This window comes from Acyrthosiphon pisum, chromosome A2 (assembly GCF_005508785.2).
Source record: "Acyrthosiphon pisum isolate AL4f chromosome A2, pea_aphid_22Mar2018_4r6ur, whole genome shotgun sequence".
Lineage (NCBI taxonomy): Eukaryota > Metazoa > Arthropoda > Insecta > Hemiptera > Aphididae > Acyrthosiphon > Acyrthosiphon pisum.
The window spans coordinates 110908726-110931081 of NC_042495.1; the positions used below are offsets into that span (position 1 = coordinate 110908726).

Here is a 22356-nt window from a genome sequence, read left to right on the forward strand (position 1 = left end):
GTTTAGATAATAATCTTACCTTTAGAATTTATAAGAGGTCAATTCACTCTAATTTTTAAGCTAACTGAGCTACACGTGTTCTGCTTTGCGTATAATTTGCTTTGTTACACACTTGTAAGACGGAGACAACACATGCGGGTATCACATCCTCTTAACTTAAAATTTTTAATAATTTTTATGTTTTATATAATTCACAGTTGCATATAATTTGTGATGAAAATGAAAATCATATAGCTGTTCTCTATTGCACTGTATGCTGTACAAACTTATGTTTTTATTGTTCTGAACAAACTCACAGTACACGGACATTAGCTAAACACCGCCGTGTTCCTGTATCAGAAAAACCACAAGAAAGACCTCGATGTCCATTACATCCGTCTCATGTGGCCGAGTTTACTTGCTTACAAGATAGTTGCCATCAACCATCACCTCCCTTAATGTGTTTTGTGTGTAAAGATTATGGGACACATAAAAATCATAAGGTATTAAGAAGACACCAAACCTGCATGTTTTATATTTGTTGGTATAAATCTACTTTACCGGACACCCTTTTTTTTTCAAAATACGTGGTTTTTATGCTGAATTCAAAAGTGTTTGAAAAAATGTCTGGAAACTTACCGTTTAAAAGTTATGGTAATTCAAAGTTGTCGATATTATAAAATATGCTAAATATTTAATTTTCACCAAAATTCATAATACTAAGTTGTAGCGCAGTGGGAAACGTGGGACAGTTGGGTAAACCCGATAGAAGGTAAAATATTTATTAAATTTTTTTAATTAAATTTTATTCACTCATAATTGGTATATACATTAGATAATTGTTTGTCGCCCTCTTCTTCGCTTTTGCCTGTTGGCAATAAATGTACTTAGAAACAATATTGAGGAAAATCGAGGTTCACCTGAGGTGGTTATACACAACAAATTGAGGGATATTTTCAATTTGCTGAGCGTAGCGACGAGTGCCGTAATCACTGCAACTTTGAATTTCCATAACTTTTGAACAAAAAGTGATTAAAAATTATATTAAGAGTGCAAAAAATATTTTACCTTCTGTCAAAGTAAAAAAACCACATATTTTTTTTAAAAAAAAGGGTTTCCAGTAAAGTAGATTTCTTCCTATTTGTCTTATAAACACATAAAATAGCAAACTTGAGTTTAGCAGTACCAGATTTGTATTGTTATCTTTAATATTAGAGCTATTCAAATATAAGAAATATTTTTAAAAAAATGTCATTTTATATGCACTGGTGATCTTTTGACATAAACGTAGCACGCTACTCGATATTTTCCACTTTGAAGAAAATGTATGAATTATTAACAATATGTATTAATAAGTAACCATTAATTGTATGTATGTGGGAAATTAGGTAGTTTTTACATTTTATTCGTTTCTATGGTGATCACGAAGCGTTATGCAAAATTGGTTAGAAAATAAAAATATCTATACCCAGCCCAAAAACATATTTATGTTAAAAAATAATATTTATATTTAATATATAAGAGTGAATTTACCTAATATTAAATTAAAAGGCAAGATATCTAAAACATCTCAAAGTCTTTTATTGATATATTAATTTTCAAGTAATTTAACTTGCAACTATATTATAAAATATTACAATTTTATTTTAAAATGTATATAACTCCTTTAAGAATTAAAAAAATAATAATAATAGCCTGTGATATGTCTCATATAGTATTCAAACCTTTAAACTTGATAATATTGGTCAATTAATTCTAATATTAAATTTAACAGTAAAAAAATTGGTTTTACTGAATGCAACTGTGTTGTACAATTGTAAAATAGATCATATTATACAGATTTGTCTTCCTCTTGAGAAATATACAATTTTTGATCAAATATTGATTCCTGTGTACTATATTACTATATATATGTTATGCATATTTCAGCATACGTTAGTAGAAACTGAAGCAGAGAATATACGATCAAAAGTAAAAAGTGCTGGACCTTTGATGCGAAATTTAATGGAAGAAATGAATGACACTATTCAAAGATTAGGTGAGCATGTACAATATTATTAACAAATAACTATCTAAATAAATTGTATTTTTAAATTTGTAATCATAGTAATATACTAATTATATTCAATATAAATTATTTTTTATTAATATTATAAATTATCATATTTTTCAGATCAAGTAATGTTACGTTTGGAAGGTTTGGACTCAAATGGTTCAGTTGATGAAGAAAGTAATCCTGGTACATGCTCCTTGGCACGTGCTAGAGTTCAGTTGTATTTCCAACATCTACGCGAAACATTACAAGTACAAGAAGCCGCTGCCTTAAGTGCTGTTGATACACATGTAAGAGAAAGATTAGGCTCATTGAGAAGCTTGCAAGAAGATTTAGCATCGTCATTATCACAAGTGGCTGTCATATGTGTTCAATGTGAGCAGGCTGTTCGACAGGATGATTTCCGTGTTATATCTGCCAGTGCAGATATTAATCAAGCGCTAAATGTTATTGAAAAACATAAACAGATGTTTACTGAACTTAGTCCAGAGCAATTACAACCGGATCCTAGTATACCTATAACTTTTACAAAAGTCAGTACTTTACCATTTAAAATTTGTAATTTTATTAATTATTCGATTTTTGTAGGATAACAGAGTGCATATTGGACCAAAAATGGAAATTCGTGTTGTCACCTTAGGATTAGACGGAGCAGGAAAAACTAGTGTGCTTTTCAAATTGAAACAAAATGAATTTATGACTATGATTCCCACCCTTGGATTTAATGTAGAAACAGTTGACTATAAAAACATGAAGTTTACAATATGGGATGTCGGTGGACAACCTAAATTGAGACCATTGTGGAAGCATTACTATCTCAATACACAGGTTTGGTATATTATAATAATATTTTATTTTTAAATGAATAAGTTAAGGGGGCTGGAGCGTAATCAATTCTAAGGAGTAAAAACTAGGCATTTTATATTTCTGTTTATCTAGGTCTTGTGTATGTGTTGAAAGTAAATGAACATTAGTTTGCATAATTCGTAGTACTGATCACGTTTTATAGGGGCATCATAGTGATCGGGATGTACGTCTGTAATTTTACCTACGCGCATGCACATGTCACCAAATAATACTTTATAAAATTAGGAACATTTTTTTTCAAAAAATACTACCTCTGACTTCAATCACTACGCTCAGTAGGATGTTCCGATTTTAATTTTGAAAACACATTTGAATTCTCCTCTAAATTTACTATGCTTTAACTGTCATACATTTTTCATATTCTATATCAATGTATTTAAATTTGAATTATGAATATCTTCTACTTTTACTCTTTTTGTTAGTAAATTTCTAAGTAAAAAAAAAATAAAAATCAGAAAAATGAAATTGTCAAAGCATAGATAATTTAGTGACAAATTCAAATTTGTTTTCAAAATTAATATCCGAACATTATATTGGGTGTAGTGATTAAAGTCGTGAGCTATGTTTTCGACCGAAAATAAATCACGCTCCAGCCCCTTTAACATAACATTACTTATGGGCATTAATATAATAATAAAAAATAAGCATTAATCAAAAATGTTTTGCATTATTTAGGTATAAAATATACTTTGGCTCTGGTAAATAACTCTTGTAAATATTGTTCTAATATTTATGAATGTAATATTTAGGCAGTTGTTTTCGTGATTGACTCTAGTGACCAACAGAGGCTGTTAGAATCATCTAACGAATTATCTAAGCTAATGACAGAAAAAGAATTGAAAGATGCTGCATTATTAATTTTAGCCAACAAACAAGTATGATATTATTTTTCTTCAAATTAATTTATCAATCATTATTAAATAATTTATTTTTTGTCTGTATTTCTAAGGATATACATGGATGTGTGACAGTTGAAACCATCACTGAATTATTTGGTTTGTACAAATTGTGCTGTGGGCGTAGTTGGCATATACAAGCTTGTGATGCTCAGAGTGGTGCTGGTCTTCATGATGGACTCGATTGGCTTGCTAGACAACTGGTTGCTTCTGGTGTCCATGATCTCAACTAATATTATAATATTTAAAGAACATATTTTCGAAATCATATGGTCTGCTTTAAATTACGTACATCAACTATATTTTATTCTCCTCAGTTTTTAATACAAGTATTTATGTTATATCTGAATTTATGTTATACTTTTTGTTTAGATTGCCTTTACGTTTCAATTTTTATTGTTATTGTTATTTTGTCTTTCCATCAATTTGAGAATATCATGCTGAAAATTTTTTTAAAATATTCTATTATTGTTTTATATTATTGCCATACATGTTAAATGCTATTAGAAACCAAAAAACTACTTACAGTATACTTAATATAAGAGAGAAAAGTATCATACATAATAGAAACCATGTTTGTAAATAGAAGTCTGTATTTTGGGTCTAAAAACTTGAAGTTTATGTATTGAGTTGGGACAAAAACTGCACAGTCAACCTAAAAGTATCCAGTAATAATAAAGTTTATATTATAGGCACTTAAGGAAATTTAAGAAAGATATTTTATTTTATTTATTAAAAATATTTGTTAAGTAAATTATCTTTAAAAATGTATAATAATTTATTTTAACAATCAAATTCCAAAAGTTTTAATTATTAATAGTTGATTAATATTTTATTTCTTTGTTTTGTCAAAAAAAAAATGCTGGCACTTATTTTTACCATGCGACTACAGTGTTAACAACTATTTTAGTACCAAATTTGAATGTTAGCCAAATAGGTAGTGTTACTTAATAATTATCATAAAAAAATAATATGTACATTTCTAAATAAATCATACGTATAACGTAATATTTATAGTTATTTATAATCAATAATATTATGTTATGCAAATGTTTATTTATATTTTATAGAATTTGAAATTTGAATGCATTATAATATTTAAATCATAGAAAATATTAACAAAATTGATCTTTTGACATCTCGTGAAAAATAAAATATTATTTCCACATTCCCCCTTTAGACAGTTTGATCTATTATTAGTATTTATTATTCATTAAACCCCTAAAATATAATGTAGGTAAGTACCTATCTAACGTTTTGGAACCAATTAAGAGGACACTACATCCGCATGTGTTGTATCCCTCTTAAAAATGTATTACATACAAAAAACTGTTTTTTGCGGGACAACAGCTATACTACGTCTGTTGTAATACGTATTAATAGTAGGATTACCAAAATTCTACAACGGTGCAAAGTGAAGAACCTTATAATATGTGTATAATCTAACTTGTACCGTGCAAAACAGTTTTTGCTGTTAATAATTATTTGTAAGACGGAGACAATACATGAGTCTGGGTGTAACGTCTTCTTAATGAACCCAAATTTCTATCCTCGGTGGTCCACACGGGGAACACGCTATCTGTGTACCGTATAGACTTTAGAGCGACAACCAGTGTCAACGGCTGCAGCTTACCAAAAATATCATTGCACATTTGTCTTTAAATTCTTCATTGATCTTAGCCAAAGTCTTCTTTTCCAAGAAACCCAAACCGTAGATGAACACTGCTATGTTGAGGGGTGTGCACACCGTTTGGTCGATGAATATTTTTTTGGCTATCGTGAACGCGTCCCTGGCTGGATATCGGTTGTCCAGTGACCGGTAAAAGATATGCTGTACCGATCCCAGAATGCTGCCTATCACCGCGATTCGCGCTAAACACGTCCGGAAGCACATCAACACAAATGGTACAAACTCATTAAAAAATTACCTACGAAACCCCTAGTGACAACATTTTGTCGCCGATCGTATCATCGACACGGGAAGAGGGGAGAGCTTATTCTCTCAACGTAGATTTAGCCTTCCCTGCAGGCTGCAACATGTTTACGGTCTTAAAGGATTACTAGAAAAAAGAGGGTAAATGCAGCGTGGTGGATTATGTCAGCGGTGTTGGAAGTTTGTCCATCGTCCCTTCGGTCCTCGCACAGGATAGGTAGTGTATTATTACACTATTCGATTTGAATGCAATAATTGCATTCAATAAAAAACTATTCTGAGCGGAGGATCAGTATAACAATTAGTAATTATAGGTATGTAGCAATATATTATATATTTATATTATATATAGAAATTAGTACCTATGTTTAATAAATAATTATTTTCCTTTTTTTAACGGTTATATAAATATATTTTAAAATTTTATTCGTTTCTATGGTGATAAACAAAATGTTAGGAAAAAATTAACTTATTAGCAATAAGGTACGGGTAGGTACCTATTTTGGTGGTTTTTCTCGTGACGTTGAAAACTATTGAGAAAATTGAAAAAGTACCGTTCTAAAGTACCTACCATCTTCATCCAACTTTCTAAAAGATAAGACACTATTATGTTGAAATCGAAGCACTCCTTCTGGTAGAAATGTTGTTCTTAAGATAAAAAAACTAACATCATTGTAAAATCACTAGCTTCTCGCTCCGCTCAGAATCTAAAATTGTATTAAATTATATTTGGAAAAATACCTTTAACCCACTCCTTACACTTAAAACAAAAATATGTACTAACTATGCTGATTGCAGATTGTCGCTATTATTGTCTAATATTATTTAATACGTATTGTACAGTAATGTATAGTAAGCCATATAAGACGTCAGCAAAGACTAAAGAATGCTATTGAAATATTGTATCATTTTTATTTTTTAGTTGGTACCTACAAACTACATATTTCTTGAGCTATTTATTTATTTCATTTAACTGGTAACTATATTTTATACGTTTATCTATACGTGAAAGTTGTACAATATGTATGATATAATAATATAATATTTTGCATCTTTGTTTTCTTAATAATTAGGTAGGTACCTATATTTTACTAATCGTCGTTCACGGGAATAAACCTCCTATGTGAAAAAAGCGTAGTTTTCAGGAAACGCGAAAAAGTTTTAAATAAAGAAATCACATAGGAGTTATTTCATAAACGATTTATATTTGGTAACACATAGGATGATTTTTCTACGGTGGAGATAGCTGCACATAGGAGATATTTCATAAACGATTAGTAGGTACCTACCACATAGGAGAATTTATTTATTATTTTTCATTAATTTTAGGATGCCTATAGCACATAGGAGATTTTATCAATATATAGCTAATTTTTTTCCGAATTCAGGGATACCAAAACCTCAAAATCATAAATTTGGCACATAGGAGGTTTGTTCCCGTGAACGACGTAGGTAATGGAGTTTTTTTCCCCCTAGATTCGTATGCAATAATTGCATATGGTTAGCCCTCTCCCCCGTCCCATATATTGATCGCAGTCTCTGATCGATCGTATATAAGTACTTGCCGGTTCTCGACCAGTCGTAACCCTCGGACAACCCGTGGTAACGTTCTACGTTTTGTTGTGCGATGTCGCCGACACACATTATCGCGGAGCCGCTGAACGCGTTGATGGTGAAGTGATATTTGTCGAACGCGTACACGGCCGTCCGAGTCATTACCGCGCAAATTCTTCTCCTCGCAGACATTATGTTATACGAGTACCTTTAATATAAGTTTATAAATTTAGATAATATTTTATATAAAACAACGAATGGACACGAAATGAAAAATGTTCCGATCGGCACGCGAATTTAGGTACCTGTATGTACCTCGACGAGTGCAGACGACCGATAAAATAATAATATGCATACTGAAGTAGTGCAATACAAGGTTTATTAATTTAAAATATTTTTTCATTTTTTATGAACATTGTCTAACAATCTTGGCTGAATGCCGTCCGTTTTGAACAATAAAAGTTAGTAAACACCTGCACGTAGGTGCCTATACCTCTATATTGAAATCGACTTGTTGTTCTACAATAATATGTTACATGTGTTTGATCATGGTTTGTGATTTCTCGATTATTATCATTTAATATGTATTTATAATTAATGGTAGGTATTGTTTAGCCGCGATTGTAGGTAACGCAAAAAAAAAATATGAACACGTGACTAATTTTAACTGTGTACCAACAATTTATTTTGTTCGTTAAGGGTGTCGGTGCCAGTATTTCCAATTTTCGAAATTTCTATGCTATTTGAATATTATGTTCTATATTTTAGTTATTGCCTTAATTATAATACTTTTCCACTAATCTACAGCTCGTTACTTATTAAGACGGGGTCGATACGGTGTATTATATCAACGAAAATGACTTCACGGGAAAAACTCTCACGCCCTGTAGAATTGTCGGATTTCGTTAATTTTTTTTTTATCTAAAAGATGAGAAGTTTCTACAGGTCGGATCAAAGCTCGATTTTTTATTTTACTTTGAATAGTAGTAGAAAAATACGTTTGAAAAAGGACAAATATTATGCATTTTTCAAATGCATATTCCAGTTTCTATAATTATAGTTTTCAAAATCGGGCTTTTATCCGACCTACAAAATGTTCTCTACTTTAAGATAAAAAAAAATTAACGAAATCGGACAATTCTACAGGTAGTGAGAGTTTTTCCTGTAAGACATGTTTTTGTACCAAAAAACGCACCGGCCGCGGCACCGACACCCTTAATCGTTATAAATGTTAATTACTATCGGTTATTATAGTCTATAATATAAATACCTACTTAGATACTAGATAGGCACCAAATTTAATAAATTTATAAAAGTAGATATATACCCACAACAATGGTTCGTGTTTATCTTGTTATAATTTGGAATTGAACAATTTGTTGTAATACCTAAGTTGTGGTCAACCTTTTTCGATACCTACAACTGTCCTAATAATACTTATAATAGGTAGGCACAGTCGTACAGATATTAACTAATAATAGTAAATAGTAATATTATATTGATAATAGCCAATAAGAGGTAGGTATATAAGTCGAGGTATGAGCAGGAGTAGGTCTGATAGTATAGGCACAAATAATTTAAACCATTTGTTAAGGAGAGTGGGCTTTTGGAGAACTGAAGAAATTTTAGTAGGTACCTCTAATATGGTAACGAATGTACAGACTATTATATATGTACAGTAGGTATTCAATAAAATGTAAGATATGGTGTGTAATGGAATAATAGATAGAATTTCGAGAAGGAGGGCTAATGAATTTTTAAAGTCTATTATTATATGATAAGTATATAGTACCTATATAATATGCATAATAGGTTCCCTATAGTACATTGTCAACTCATTAATTGAGACTTATACCTATATTATAGTATATGCACGTCACACATGAATTTTTTTCTCAAATTATTGTAATATTTATTTGTTTTAATATCAACTTAATTTAAAATCAATGCAAATTAAACATTTAAAAAATAAATACAATAATAAGTACATATCCCAAATTGTTTTGTGGATCATAATAATAATATAATATAGTGTCGGCGGTTGTCAACCCTGTCACTGAGTGTGTCACTCCTATATAATATAGGCAATAAATCAATTATTATCATAATCTATAGACTATAATATTATATATTATAGCTATGTATTTATGTATACGGTATACCATTTTATAGTACATATAATATAATATCATAATACATATGTTTATTATTATTTATTTATTTTTTTGTTGATATAAACACCAATCGGCTTTTTACATATAAATTGTATGAAATAATACTCTATATTAATACTCTGTATTATAAAGGTAATTATTATAACATTGGATGACATAAGCGTTGTAGATAAATTGTTATTTATTTATTTATTTATCAGGTTTATATACCTACTTATTTTTTAGTTTTTTATTACCAAAATTGCAATATGGTTATTGGTTTATGATTTTTCAAAAATAATATAAAAATGTTGCTACATAGTACATATATTTAAGCATATTTTGAGCATTTTGACTGCATATTTCGATAATTTTTAGCGAAACAAGTCAAGTTCTGAACCCTTAATTTATTTATATACGAAAACTGTAAAAACTTGATTTTAATCTATACTTAAAACAGCCCCCATTTCATAATCGTGGCTACGCCACTGTATAGGTACCTATCACGATTAAAGATATACCTCGTTGCGCAACCAGTATATCTTTAATCGTGGTACCTATCTAATAGGTAATATATATAATATATTAATAATGATTATAAATTTACAATGGCATATGACGTGATCTTTTGTACGTTTTGTTTACTTATTGTTCATTAATTAATAGTATTTAATGATTATTATAAAATTATGATGTATTATAGGTAGCCGATAGGTACTATACGTCTATACCTACGTATATATGTATATACTGCAGCTGGTGTCTATATATATATATATATATATATATATATATATGTTTGTTGGTGTTTATTGGTGTTTATAAACATAGGTACCGATAGGTACTGTACCTACGCATATATGTATATTCTGCAGCTGGTGTCTATATATATATATATATATAGGTTTATTGGTGTTTAGATACGCTCCCGTCATAATGAATACGTTATCAGATATTATTGATTTTAATATGCTGTTATATAAATATATACCTATAATTGATCAATAAAATTGTTGGCAATATTTGATTTTTTAACTCCCATGTTTATTTAATCTGAAATAACTTTCTTTTCAAATAGCTATATATAGTTATACTTATAGGTAAATACCGCTATCTAGTGTCATATTATTTTTAAATACTCTATATACCTATGACTGTAACTGAGGGGACGGGCAAGGGGGCGGGCCACCACCCACTGTTTATTAACTGCCACTGGTTACCTATATACTATATAGTAATATTTAAACAAATTATTGATATTTAATTGATATTATAAAAATAGAAAAAATATAAAAGTCTTCAAAAATTGTGTCAGTTTATCGATACCTATAAATTATAATACATTAATACCTACAATTGCATTTAATATATTATAACAGGTTAATGACTACTATATGTCTACATGACACAACTTAGATAGTTTCATACCGACGTCTCAGTTCTAAACTGCAGCAATATGTAATTATTACAATAAATAATAATATACAATATACATTATACATACATAGTATCTTTTCTCACTTATCAATATTTAATTACCTTTGCCTGTATTTAATATTTATTATTATTTATTACGTGTATAATATTTTACTGATTATTTTGTACAGTTTTATAATAACATACAATACAGGTACGAGATACCTACCTACCTAATTAATATCTACTGTAGTTTTATTTCATGATAGAGCATTTTTATGAGCTCCATCGTCCATACATGCAGGCAATTACTTTAATTAGTTTAATTTACGTTAACTGTTGAATCTATTCAATATTACATGCAATACACATATAATACTATGGAATTGGTACATCACATTTAACATTGTAGGTACACACCACCTGTTGTATGCAAATAATATATATATTATATATTAATCAGACGTTTTACCACATAAATATGTCGTATAATTATATTGTCCTATCTGTTGTTATTTATTAGGTACCATATTGTAAATGTATCTGGTATCTATACCTACAACCTACCCATTTATAGAATCAGCAGAAATTCGTGTTAATAAAATGGTAGATATTATAATACATATTTAGGAACCTAAACTTTACACTGACATTTGACACTATGCAATCCTCTAAAATCGTGTTAGGTTATTTCTGATCTGCAGTGAGCATCTATATTCTATGTACCTAATAAATATTAACACAAAGGCAACAATTCAGGTTTTTTCGGGAGTGCAATCATTATATGTTTTAAGCAGGTCATTATTTTGAAATTTCACCATGCGATATAAAAATAGATATATTTATATGTGTATATTATACTGCTTTTAATATTTTTTCCATAGATCATGAACTTCATTAACATAAATAGTAAAAAGTAATTTAAAAACTAAAAGATAATAAACATGGCTGATTTTGAAACTACACACCTCAATAATTTATTTATTATATACTATATGTAGGTAGGTATCTGAAGGTATACATAATGTATACAATATACAATAAACATATTATATATTATATATGTAACATAAAGTTCAAGGGTTGCTCAGGCAACACCTTAAATATAGGTAGTCGTGGCCTCGTGGGTTGATAGAAGAAAAATAGAAAATGTATAGGTAGGTATAAAGATATGTACTTCTTTTTCTTACATTTCAAAAAATGGCTCGGTAGACAACGCTTTGAAAATGACAAGTAACTTAAGAACGGCGTTGAAAACTAGTCAACTCGCAAGTGGTACATAATTATAATATAATATTTGGTTAACGTTGCAAGCCTCATCTATACGACTATACGGTTATTTATTTTTGAATTAGAAACAAAAGAAAACAAAACAGATTTAATCAAAACTGGTTTTACGTAAATATTTCATATTTTGCTCAATATTTATTTAATTTTTCTCGATTATATTAAAAAGTAGGTACTTTTTTACTTTTTCTCCAAAAGATGACGACGGCACAAAAATTGAAAAAATAAAATATACCTAAATGCACATCATCATTGCAAAACTAATTAATACATTTGAATCGCTACAAATTTAAATATCATCAATGATTTTTGCAATTTAATGAGGATATATTTGACTAGGATTAAAATAAATGTCCTATTTAATTAAAACATTAAGTACTTAACGGGTTTTAAAATGTCGAGAAGGTTTTGGTTAACTCTTACTCTGTTGATTTCACGTATTTCTAGGACTCACAACTCACCCCCACCCACTATACCACATATTATACTAGTTGTTTGTTGCGTAATCGGAGTCCAATAAATTTGTAGCACGTGTCGTTTCTGCATAGGTCAGTAATCAGTATAGTCTGTACTTTTCAGTACAAACGTATAGGTACCTATGTAGGTACAATAGGATAATATAAGTAACTACCTTCCTATAGGTACCCATATAGTTTATAATATATGCATTTATTATAGTTACTATAATAGTATGATATTATGTTGTAGTCTAATATAGGTATATATTCATATAATATATAGGTACCTAGGTAATTGTTTATTATTATATGTATGGCTTCATCCATTCCTATATAAATTACCAACCTATCTATAAGGTCACGTAATATGTGTTAACATACGCGCAAATTTAATGCATGCAATATTATTTATGTATGCATACATAGGTATGATAAAATTAAAATGATATAAATCTGTTATTTTGTAGTAGCCTGTAGGACTTCACCACGTATATAGCGCTATAGCCACGTACACATATTATAAATTATAATAAGCGGAGCTTGATAAACTTATATTTGGAGGGGCTAAAGTATAGGTATATTGGCTCTATTTTTTCATAATCATTATTATTTAAATAAATAAAATATAATCCATATTAAAATATTTTGTATTAACTGACTTAAGTTTAATATTTCCATAGGTTATATAGATTATTATTAAAAGGTTTGATTATTGTATATTTATATAATGATTATATACGCAACATGCAGTATGATATTTTATGAGTCTAATTTTATATCCCCCACAAGATCAACCTATGGCCATTTATATATTATAGCTGTATGCATGCACATTATATATTTATAAATTATAAAATATAGTTGATACAGTAGGGATTTATAATAGATAGAATTATAGAAATATATTGTTTATACGAGACCATGGATAATATTATTCAATTTTAGTAATATCGATTGAATAAATACCTAGGTACCTACTACTTACTTAAATTATTATAAACAAAAATAATAAGAAACGTTTTTATAAATTGAAGTGAATTATTTCCTCATTTTCATTTGTGTTAACAATCTAATTATTATTAAGTTTAAATAACAATGTGAGCCATGATTTTCTAAAATTCCGTTTTGTTGGTTACCGCCAAATGATAATATTATAAAATATAGGACCGTAATATAACCGACATCTGGAACAGTGAAAGGGTTAAACAACTCGATAACACTCTTAAATACACAAACTATATAATGTGTAACAGCATAAGCGTGCGCACGGGGTAGTCATGGTAGAAACTTGACTACTCTGCAAACTCCTCCGGCTGCCCTCAATATTCAATATTATTATTATCATAGACCTATTAACTAAGTTCCTAGTTAATAGGTCTATGATTATTATGATAATATATAGTCAAACATAAAATACTTTTTTGCTATGATAAATGTAGTTAAATAAGGTTACCCCATTCTAATTAGTTTTTATAAATTAGGTATGAATATTATATTTACGTAATATTTGTGTGTTAACGTGTTATGTACTTCTGTATATGACTACCCTGCCAGCAATTCTGCGCACGCTTATGTGTAACAGGACTATTATTATAACAAATTTCCATTACAATTTACAAACGTTACTATATGTCCATATTTGTTGAATAGTCCTGCTACACATTGTATAGCTGAACCCATAGGTTGCAGCCTACCTATTGTAGGCTATGGGTATACGAGGTGTGTAACTGCTTTTTATTTACATCGAACCATTATTATTAGTAGGTACCTTTGTTGTAGCCTTGTTTAGTACTCATTGGCTCCTCGGCCTCAGCCTTGTTTCAAAATGAATCAATAGGACTCTGTGCTTATATAAATATTTTTTTTGGTGTATAAGTAAGAAACAAGTACATACATTTTTCGAAATTTTCTTCGAATTTTTTTGCCATTCTATATCTATATAACTCGTGTTACAGCTTTACAGTATATTACTATTTTCAGCTGGTCTGCTAATATCTATATGTTTATTAATTATTAAAATTAAAATAAAATTGTATATACTGCAGAATCTTTTGATCATAAAACACATATTGTTATATAAACTAGGTATTTTTTAACCAAACAATAAAAAAAAAAATAAAAAAACCCTATGAATATCTGTCTTAATTATTATACCTATATCTACAATTTATAGAAAATACAAGAATTTATAGTTTATACACAGGACTTTTATCATTTTTATTTGTTTAACATTGAACAATATGGTCATCAACCTATGGGTATTGCACTATTATTGCCATTAAAATTCATAAGTCCCGATTTAGACGGGACTATAACACTTTTGAATATAATAATATAATAGGAAATAGTTTTCCGCAGTGACGCGGTGTCCCTATAAAGTGTTTCGGGATGGCAAATTATAAATTAAGTAATTAATAGTTAGGTATTAATGTATTATATTAATATTTTGTATTATATATTCAACATTTATATTAGAGAAACAATATTTTTGCCTTTTTGATTAATGATTAAATAAACAAGTCGATTACTTGATTGACTGACAAAATCTATTTTTAAATTATTTTTCCTCGGGATACAGTATTAGAGAACGGGTTGTCGCTGAGGTGGTTGATATGTGCATGCACTGGAGATTGGACTATACGATCAAATTTGCCGGAGTGGAATAGGCGGCTATTAAACGAAAAAGGGCACTGCGATTTCAATAGGACTATCTTTGTTTTGGCCATCAGTCATCAGATCCCATTTTTCACCGCCCGTTCACTATGGTAGCAATAGTGGAATAGTGGCATAGATAATAGATGAAGACACTACACCATTATAACATGAATACATACGAATTGACTTCCACATTCATGACCGCATTGTGTCAGTGCGTTGTGTATATTTTATATTGGGGATGATGTCCTCTGCGCACGACAAATGTGAAATGGGCTGTTATTTATTATATTTAAATTTACTTATTAATTATTACAATGATTAAATTATGTGTAAGTTTATTATGTGAGTTGTAAATATTTACATTTGACAGCATAAAAAGTTGAAATAAAAACAAAATGTTGTAAGTACCCATATTATATATTACCTATAAAGAAATATTATAATATATATATAGTATAGGTATACATAATACATAGATATAATATGTATATAATATAGGCATATGTAATGCATAAGGTGGGATAATACACGAATTATTTAGTTAGTAGCCTGAATGAGTGTTATATAAGCTAAGGGCGAACCCGCGATGTATATATTATATTATTATTTTAAATGTATAACGCGTTCAAATTTTGGCGGGACTTATCGTCATCGGCGGCGGCGTCGCGTTCGTCGGCGGTCGCGGTTGTGTCGCATTTATTTTTTAGGTTATTTGCGGCGTCGGCGGTCGACCGTCACGGCGTGTTGTGCGCCGGTTGGCTGAACGACCGGGCCAATCGCCGGTGTCCATCTGTCTTGACTTCAAATATCCGAAGTGCGATATCCCGGTTGCCCGCCGTCGTCGTCACCACTCACTAGTGCCCGCGTACGCATTATACTCCGGACACCCGACAACGCGCGCGTCGCTGGCGATCTCTCGTCAATTTTTCCTTGGCAGTCGACGTCGCATCAAATCCCGACACCGTCGGCAGAAGATTTCCACCCGTTGAGTATTTGTATTTTGTTTGATATATATAATAATATCATTTTCGACATGGGAGCACCGACGAAGTTGTCGCTTTGCGCACTGTTCTGTCTGGCTACCGCCCTAGCCGTCAGCGCGGAAATCTACTTCGAAGAGAACTTCCCCGACGGTATGTACCTATTGTTGTTAGATTGATGTGCAAACGACAGTGTTTATTTGATGTTATTATCGTTCCTTAGATTCGTTTGAGAGCGAATGGACGTACTCTGAACATCCCGGCAAAGAGTTCGGCAAGTTTGTTCACAGCTCTGGTGCTTTCTACAACGATGCTGAGGCCGACAAGGGTATACAGACGTCGCAGGACGCTCGGTTCTATGCCTTGTCCAAGAAATTCGCGCCGTTCAGTAATGAAGGCAAAGACCTTGTCATCCAGTACACTGTCAAACACGAGCAGAATATTGATTGCGGTGGTGGATACGTTAAGCTGTTCAACTGTGATTTGGAACCAAAGAAAATGCACGGTGAAACGCCGTACGAAATTATGTTCGGTAAATATATTTTCCTAGTTTTATTAGGTACCTACCTAGGTATTAACAGCAAAGTTCAAAACATTGAAATTTCCATACGTATGTGACAGTTGAATATCAACAACAACTAAAAAGGTTTAGTAGTTAAACACGAATCTTCTAAGTATTTATTAAATACCAAGTAGAAGTATATAATATGCACTAACATTTTTAAAAATTGTACCTACGTGTTATTAAAGTAGTGATTTTGTATTGAAAAAAAACATTAAATACCTTACTTAAAACAACACTTGAGAGATACTGAGTTTTCGAATTAACATTGTGTACATTTATGAAAATGGTTATTGTTTAAAATACTTAATAACATTATCAATTTTATTTATACTATGAAATAATTTAAATAATTTAATTATGATAATGAATAAATTAAATATAATAATATGATATGTTCATTTTATTAAAATGGTTAAAATTTCTGTTATAAGGACTAAATAAATCTATGACAATTAAATTATACTTAAATTTCTTTTGAGCCATTAGTGTTTACTAATGAACGTATTTATCTATATAATTACCTATGTGGTCAGTAGTTACTACTATTTACTTTTAATTTAAAAATAATTTTAAATGTTATTTTTTGGAATTTGTATATTCATTTTAGGTACTAATTAGTCAATATTTACTACTTATTCTTAACATCAAATTGAAATATAAGACTAGGTACATATAAAATCAACATTTTACTTATCTATTTATCGTATTTGTGGTTTATGAGTTTCTGAATTCTTTTATGATAGTTATCTAGATTGGAGAAAGTTGCTTGTTCCATAATGAAAGTAGTATTTGAAATAGAAAAATGAATGAAAGTATATAATTGATTGAAATAAAGATTACATTACAACCAGATTTAATTTTGTTCCAATATTAGTAAACATGAAATAATGGCTAAATTATCTACTTAAATAAGCAACATGTTTATGTAAAATAAAACAAAGCTGTTATTTAATATTAATTAAATATTTTTTGATTTGTAGATATTGTTGTTAAATAATTTGTTTGTTTAAATAAACTGTCAACAAAACCTTTTTTATTTCCTATTGTTACTAATGAGTAAACATAATTTTTTTATTCACAGTTAGTTATTTACTAATTGATTTCTGTCAATTAATTGTACTTACCCATTGTATTTATAACTAGAATGATTCTATTTTAAATATATTAATATAAATACTAATTAATTTTTTTTTTACAAAATTAAAATAAAATAAGTTGGATCTATTATGAATAAATTATAACATTTTATTATACATTTAACCATTTTTTTTTTTATTATAAAAATAGGAAAATAATGGTGTTGAGGTAAGATATAATGTAACCTAATCTAACCTTTTATCTATAATAAATATTTGATTTTAGTTAATTTTACTACAAGGGTTTTATATAAGTAGTAGAAACTCTTTGTAATGACTTCAAAGACCAGTCATTAAATTAATAACGGTTTTATTTGATAGGAAGGTAGTACTAGATATTAATATGCATATACATTTCTGTTGGCTACAAGATTTTGGTTTTATTAACCTACATTTTATTATATTCAATTTTTCATTTGATATAATCAATAAATGTTGCATAATATAAACTTAATTTATAATTTAATACCTAATAAATATATTAGGTATTACATGACAATATGATAAAGTTTCTTTAGCAATTGTTTAGTTGTTCTATAAATTTAACTGATTTAACACCATTTCAAATTGGAGTAAAACTTGATGATTTAGTACGGCTTAGCTTGCATTTAAATAACATAATAATAGGTTAGAGTACTTTAAAATCAAAATTCATTATAAACAGTTATGCATTGTAATCTTAAAACTGAAGCACCTATATAGGTTATTTAAATGCCTCATAGTTTGAATATCTTAATTATGTTCAAGTATTCTCCATGATAAGTAATAGTAATTGTTATATACTATGTAGTCTTATACATTACTGTTTCACTTTTGGAATATTTCTTAAGTACACATTGATACGTTTCTGTAATGTTACGCGTAATACATTTTCTGAAAATAATCTTAATTAAAGTTTTTACGGTCACTAAAATAATTAGAATACTTCATATACAATTTCTCAAAGATGATTAATATTATCTGCTTGTTGAAATAATATATATGTTATTTAAGTACTTTTTAGTATTGAGTCATAACATTTATTCGAGTACCTACCTATTTCTAGGAAAAAATTATTGACAAATAATGATATGAATATACGATAATGGATAAAATTAATCGTTAAATATAGTGCATAAGTACATAATGTATGATAAACATCTGTACATCTGTATTTAATTTTTAAACAGTTTTCCCTATTAAGATGCTGTATTCATAAATAAAGAAAATTATTTATAGGTATATTTGTACCTATTTATTGTTCTGAAGTTCTTTTCGTTTTCTTTTAAAATCATGTAGTTTAATATATTATATTATGTTTGCTTTTAATTTCCAATATATCTTACTCCTGTAATTTACATTTTTTAAACAAAAGTTTTGTTTGTTTCCAGGACCTGACATTTGTGGACCTGGTACAAAGAAGGTGCATGTTATCTTCAGCTACAATGGCAAAAACTTATTGATCAATAAAGACATTCGTTGTCGCGATGATGTGTACACTCATGTTTACACACTTATTGTAAAGTCTGATAACACTTATGAGGTATTAATTGACAACGAAAAGGTAGAATCTGGTGAATTAGAAGCCGATTGGGACTTTTTGCCACCTAAGAAAATCAAGGATCCTGAAGCTAAGAAACCTGAAGATTGGGATGAGAAGGCTACTATTGATGATCCTAATGATGAGAAACCAGAAGATTGGGATAAGCCAGAACACATTCCTGACCCAGCTGCCACTAAACCAGAAGATTGGGATGATGAAATGGACGGAGAATGGGAACCAGCAATGATTGATAATCCAGATTTCAAGGGTGAATGGAAACCAAAACAGATTGATAATCCAAATTACAAGGTATAAATAAATAAAAATTGTATTCAATTAAAATTTTTTTTTGTTAAACATACAGTAAAAAAGTTTTAAATTGAATGAGTCACATTATAAAATATCTGTTGTTTAAAGGGAGTATGGGTACATCCAGAAATTGACAATCCAGAATACAAACAAGATGATAAACTATACGCAAGAAAAGAAATTTGTGCTCTTGGTTTTGACTTGTGGCAAGTAAAATCTGGTACCATTTTCAACAATGTTTTGATCACAGACGACATTGAATTAGCTAAAGAAAAGGCAGATGCCATCTGGAAATCAAGATATGTAAGTAAAATCTATATTTTAAATTTTGAATGTATTTTAAAATTACGTTTATTTTTTTAGGAGGGCGAAAAGAAGATGAAGGAAGCAATGGATGAAGAAGAAAGGAAGAAAGAAGAACAAGAAGCAAAGAAATCAGATGATGCTGCCCAACCTGATGAGGAGGATGAAGAGGAAGATGAAGACCTTGCATCCAAATCTGAAGAAGCCCACGATGAATTGTAAAAAAAAGACTGTGTGTATAATGTCATTGTTTAAGTTGATATATGATTATTATTTTACTGTATTATTTATTTTAAATTTTATCCGACCAGTTTAGGACTGCCACATATTGTTTTTCATTGAGCACTCACTCACTCACTCACACCTATATTTTTTTTTAACATAGTGTGCGATTAATGTTAATTAATTTCTCTAATCCCCTCATATCTATCTTTTAAGGAACCCGTTGTTAATTTGCAATAATTTAAAACATGTAAAAACTTAAAATTATATTGGCCGCCCTTATACTTGTAATATTGATGTTCATAATTTGTTTAAATTTGTAATTAACTCCCTAGGAAAAATTCCTCCTACTTAAAACATTTTTTTCTTAAGGTCAAATATGTTTAAATCATCTTCTTCTTCTATATATTATTTATTTGTCAACAATATTGAATATTTATGGCTTGTACATTTGTAGTACTACAGTAACAGAAGAAAACCACACTACTTAAGGTTTATACTATTTTATAAAAAAAAATTTGTGTATAAAATAAAAATTGAATAGGATAAAAAATAAAGTTTTAAGAATGTCTTTATTTGTTTTCCCTTTAATATAATCCCTTACAAGCGGGGTGTGTACATATTATTTTATATGGTTGCAATAAAATTATTGATTTTAATTAACTTCTTTGAATATATTTGTAGAAAAACTCAGAATATTGTAGAATCAGGCTAGCAGACGTTTAACGGTATTACTTTATTCAATTAAAAAAATACTTAGTTAATATGAAGTACAATTTTTGAATATTTCATATTTTGTACAGATTAATAGTTGTTTTTCTTTATTGCCGCGTTCACCGATTATTACTGCTCCAAGTGTATCCCTATTATTATTAATAAAAGAAAAGTCCACGGCACTCCTGCTTTCAGGTCTTTGTCTGTGATTTAATCTGTTTGAGGCGGCCACATGAACTGATTCATAAGCAGTCACAACATTGACTAAAAAATTAGGCCATATTAATTATTAAATGTAATTTCTATTAAGATCAAATTTTTGTTTGCTAGTTTTAATAGGGGGCTGCCATTTTTAATATTAGAGTGAATTGACCTACTATCAAATTTTAGGTAACAACATATTAATCTGTGTTCTCTTATTGATTTTTTACGATATTTAAATTTTTAAGTTAGTTGTCAGTATGTAAAATATTAATATTTGAAAATGTTCATAACTCTTATAAAAATTAAAATATCGTTAAAAACAATAAAAACCAATGAGAGAATACATATTATAATGTTGTTACCTAGAAGTTTGACAATAGGCTCATTCACTCTAATATCAAAACTAACAGCACCCTATTGAAACTAGCGAACAAAAAGGTAGGTCCTATGTCGTACGTGTGTAAGGCGATAACACATGCTGGTGTGACGTCCTTTTAACCTGCTATGAATCGCATTATCATTAATTGTAACATAAATTATGTTGTCGCACAAGGTCTTTTTGAGTTTTGACTGTTCACTTTTATCTCATGATTTTTTCAACATTTTGCATACAAATGCAAATGCATTTACAAAATTTATATTTAATTTATTTACTGGACATATTTTACAATGAAAGTTGGAACTACTATATTAAAGCTTCAATTGAAAATGAATTATTAAAAATTATATATACAGGGTGTAACAGATAGAACTGACTTGGAATATCTTTAGTTTTAATCAATATTTTAAAAAATTTTTTTGATATATAATTTATAGCCACTTGCGCTACACATGTAATAAAAAAAAATTATTTTTATTCTTTAATACCGAAAATTTTAAATTTTAAATTTGACTTAAATTTTTAAAATAGCCAATTTATTAATCTGATTATAAGAACTATTTGGATGGTAAAAACATTTATCTAAATCAAGTAGTTTATTTTTTAGAATTTTTTTAAATATCAGTATTTTTTTGATTAAATTGAAAAATAAATTGCTATAACTTTTAAAAAAATATTATTTTTGGGAATTTGCTAACTTGGGTATATTTCTAAAACTATTTACTAATCCTATAATTTTATCAATTTTTGTCATAAGTTTAAGTAGTA

At 29.0% G+C, this 22356-nt stretch overlaps 3 protein-coding genes across 4 annotated transcripts in view; 2 read left to right on the top strand and 1 right to left on the bottom strand.

Moving 5' to 3' along the window:
* LOC100163441 (E3 ubiquitin-protein ligase TRIM23) overlaps window positions 1-4805 on the top strand; it is a 5854-nt gene extending 1049 nt beyond the window's left edge. Inside the window, exons 3-8 of the mRNA XM_001952548.5 lie at window positions 198-482; window positions 1909-2017; window positions 2153-2565; window positions 2621-2860; window positions 3649-3774; window positions 3849-4805. Of these exons, the coding sequence (XP_001952583.1) occupies window positions 198-482; window positions 1909-2017; window positions 2153-2565; window positions 2621-2860; window positions 3649-3774; window positions 3849-4028 (1353 nt within the window). The 3' untranslated portion in view covers window positions 4029-4805. The remainder of the gene's footprint in view (window positions 1-197; window positions 483-1908; window positions 2018-2152; window positions 2566-2620; window positions 2861-3648; window positions 3775-3848) is intronic.
* LOC103311237 (mpv17-like protein 2) lies at window positions 3813-7644 on the bottom strand. 2 transcript variants are annotated; one of them, XR_003839460.1, is made up of 6 exons: window positions 7588-7644; window positions 7294-7490; window positions 5429-5667; window positions 4322-4450; window positions 4088-4235; window positions 3813-4024 (listed from the first exon to the last, which is right to left on the bottom strand). XR_003839460.1 is itself a non-coding variant. In XM_016808131.2 (5 exons), exons 2-5 carry the CDS (start codon window positions 7472-7474, stop codon window positions 4182-4184), a joined length of 603 nt encoding a protein of 200 aa, XP_016663620.1. In that variant the 5' UTR covers window positions 7475-7490; window positions 7598-7640; the 3' UTR covers window positions 4143-4181. The 2 variants fall into 2 exon arrangements, 1 of the variants encoding a protein (XP_016663620.1); XM_016808131.2 differs by lacking the exon at window positions 3813-4024 and having other exon boundaries at window positions 4143-4235; window positions 7598-7640.
* Window positions 7645-16083: 8439 nt separating this feature from the next.
* Window positions 16084-20858, top strand: LOC100161399 (calreticulin). Its single transcript, XM_003240040.3, has 5 exons — window positions 16084-16387; window positions 16458-16766; window positions 19306-19766; window positions 19875-20069; window positions 20130-20858. Exons 1-5 carry the CDS (start codon window positions 16288-16290, stop codon window positions 20289-20291), a joined length of 1227 nt encoding a protein of 408 aa, XP_003240088.1. The 5' UTR covers window positions 16084-16287; the 3' UTR covers window positions 20292-20858.
* Window positions 20859-22356: the final 1498 nt, after the last annotated feature.

Bases quoted from the DNA above. Each gene is read 5' to 3' on its own strand.
- LOC103311237 (XM_016808131.2), bottom strand. From the start codon at position 7,474: ATGTCTGCGAGGAGAAGAATTTGCGCGGTAATGACTCGGACGGCCGTG. The intron at 4,451-5,428 runs GTAAGCTGCAGC...GGATACTTTTAG, and splicing joins AATGTGCAATGATATTTTTG to GTTGACTGTGCAGTTTTTGT. The intron at 4,236-4,321 runs GTAAGTAGTTTT...AAAAATTTTCAG, and splicing joins TCTCTTATATTAAGTATACT to CATGATATTCTCAAATTGAT.
- LOC100161399 (XM_003240040.3), top strand. From the start codon at position 16,288: ATGGGAGCACCGACGAAGTTGTCGCTTTGCGCACTGTTCTGTCTGGCT. The intron at 16,767-19,305 runs GTAAATATATTT...GTTTGTTTCCAG, and splicing joins GCCGTACGAAATTATGTTCG to GACCTGACATTTGTGGACCT. The intron at 19,767-19,874 runs GTATAAATAAAT...TGTTGTTTAAAG, and splicing joins TTGATAATCCAAATTACAAG to GGAGTATGGGTACATCCAGA.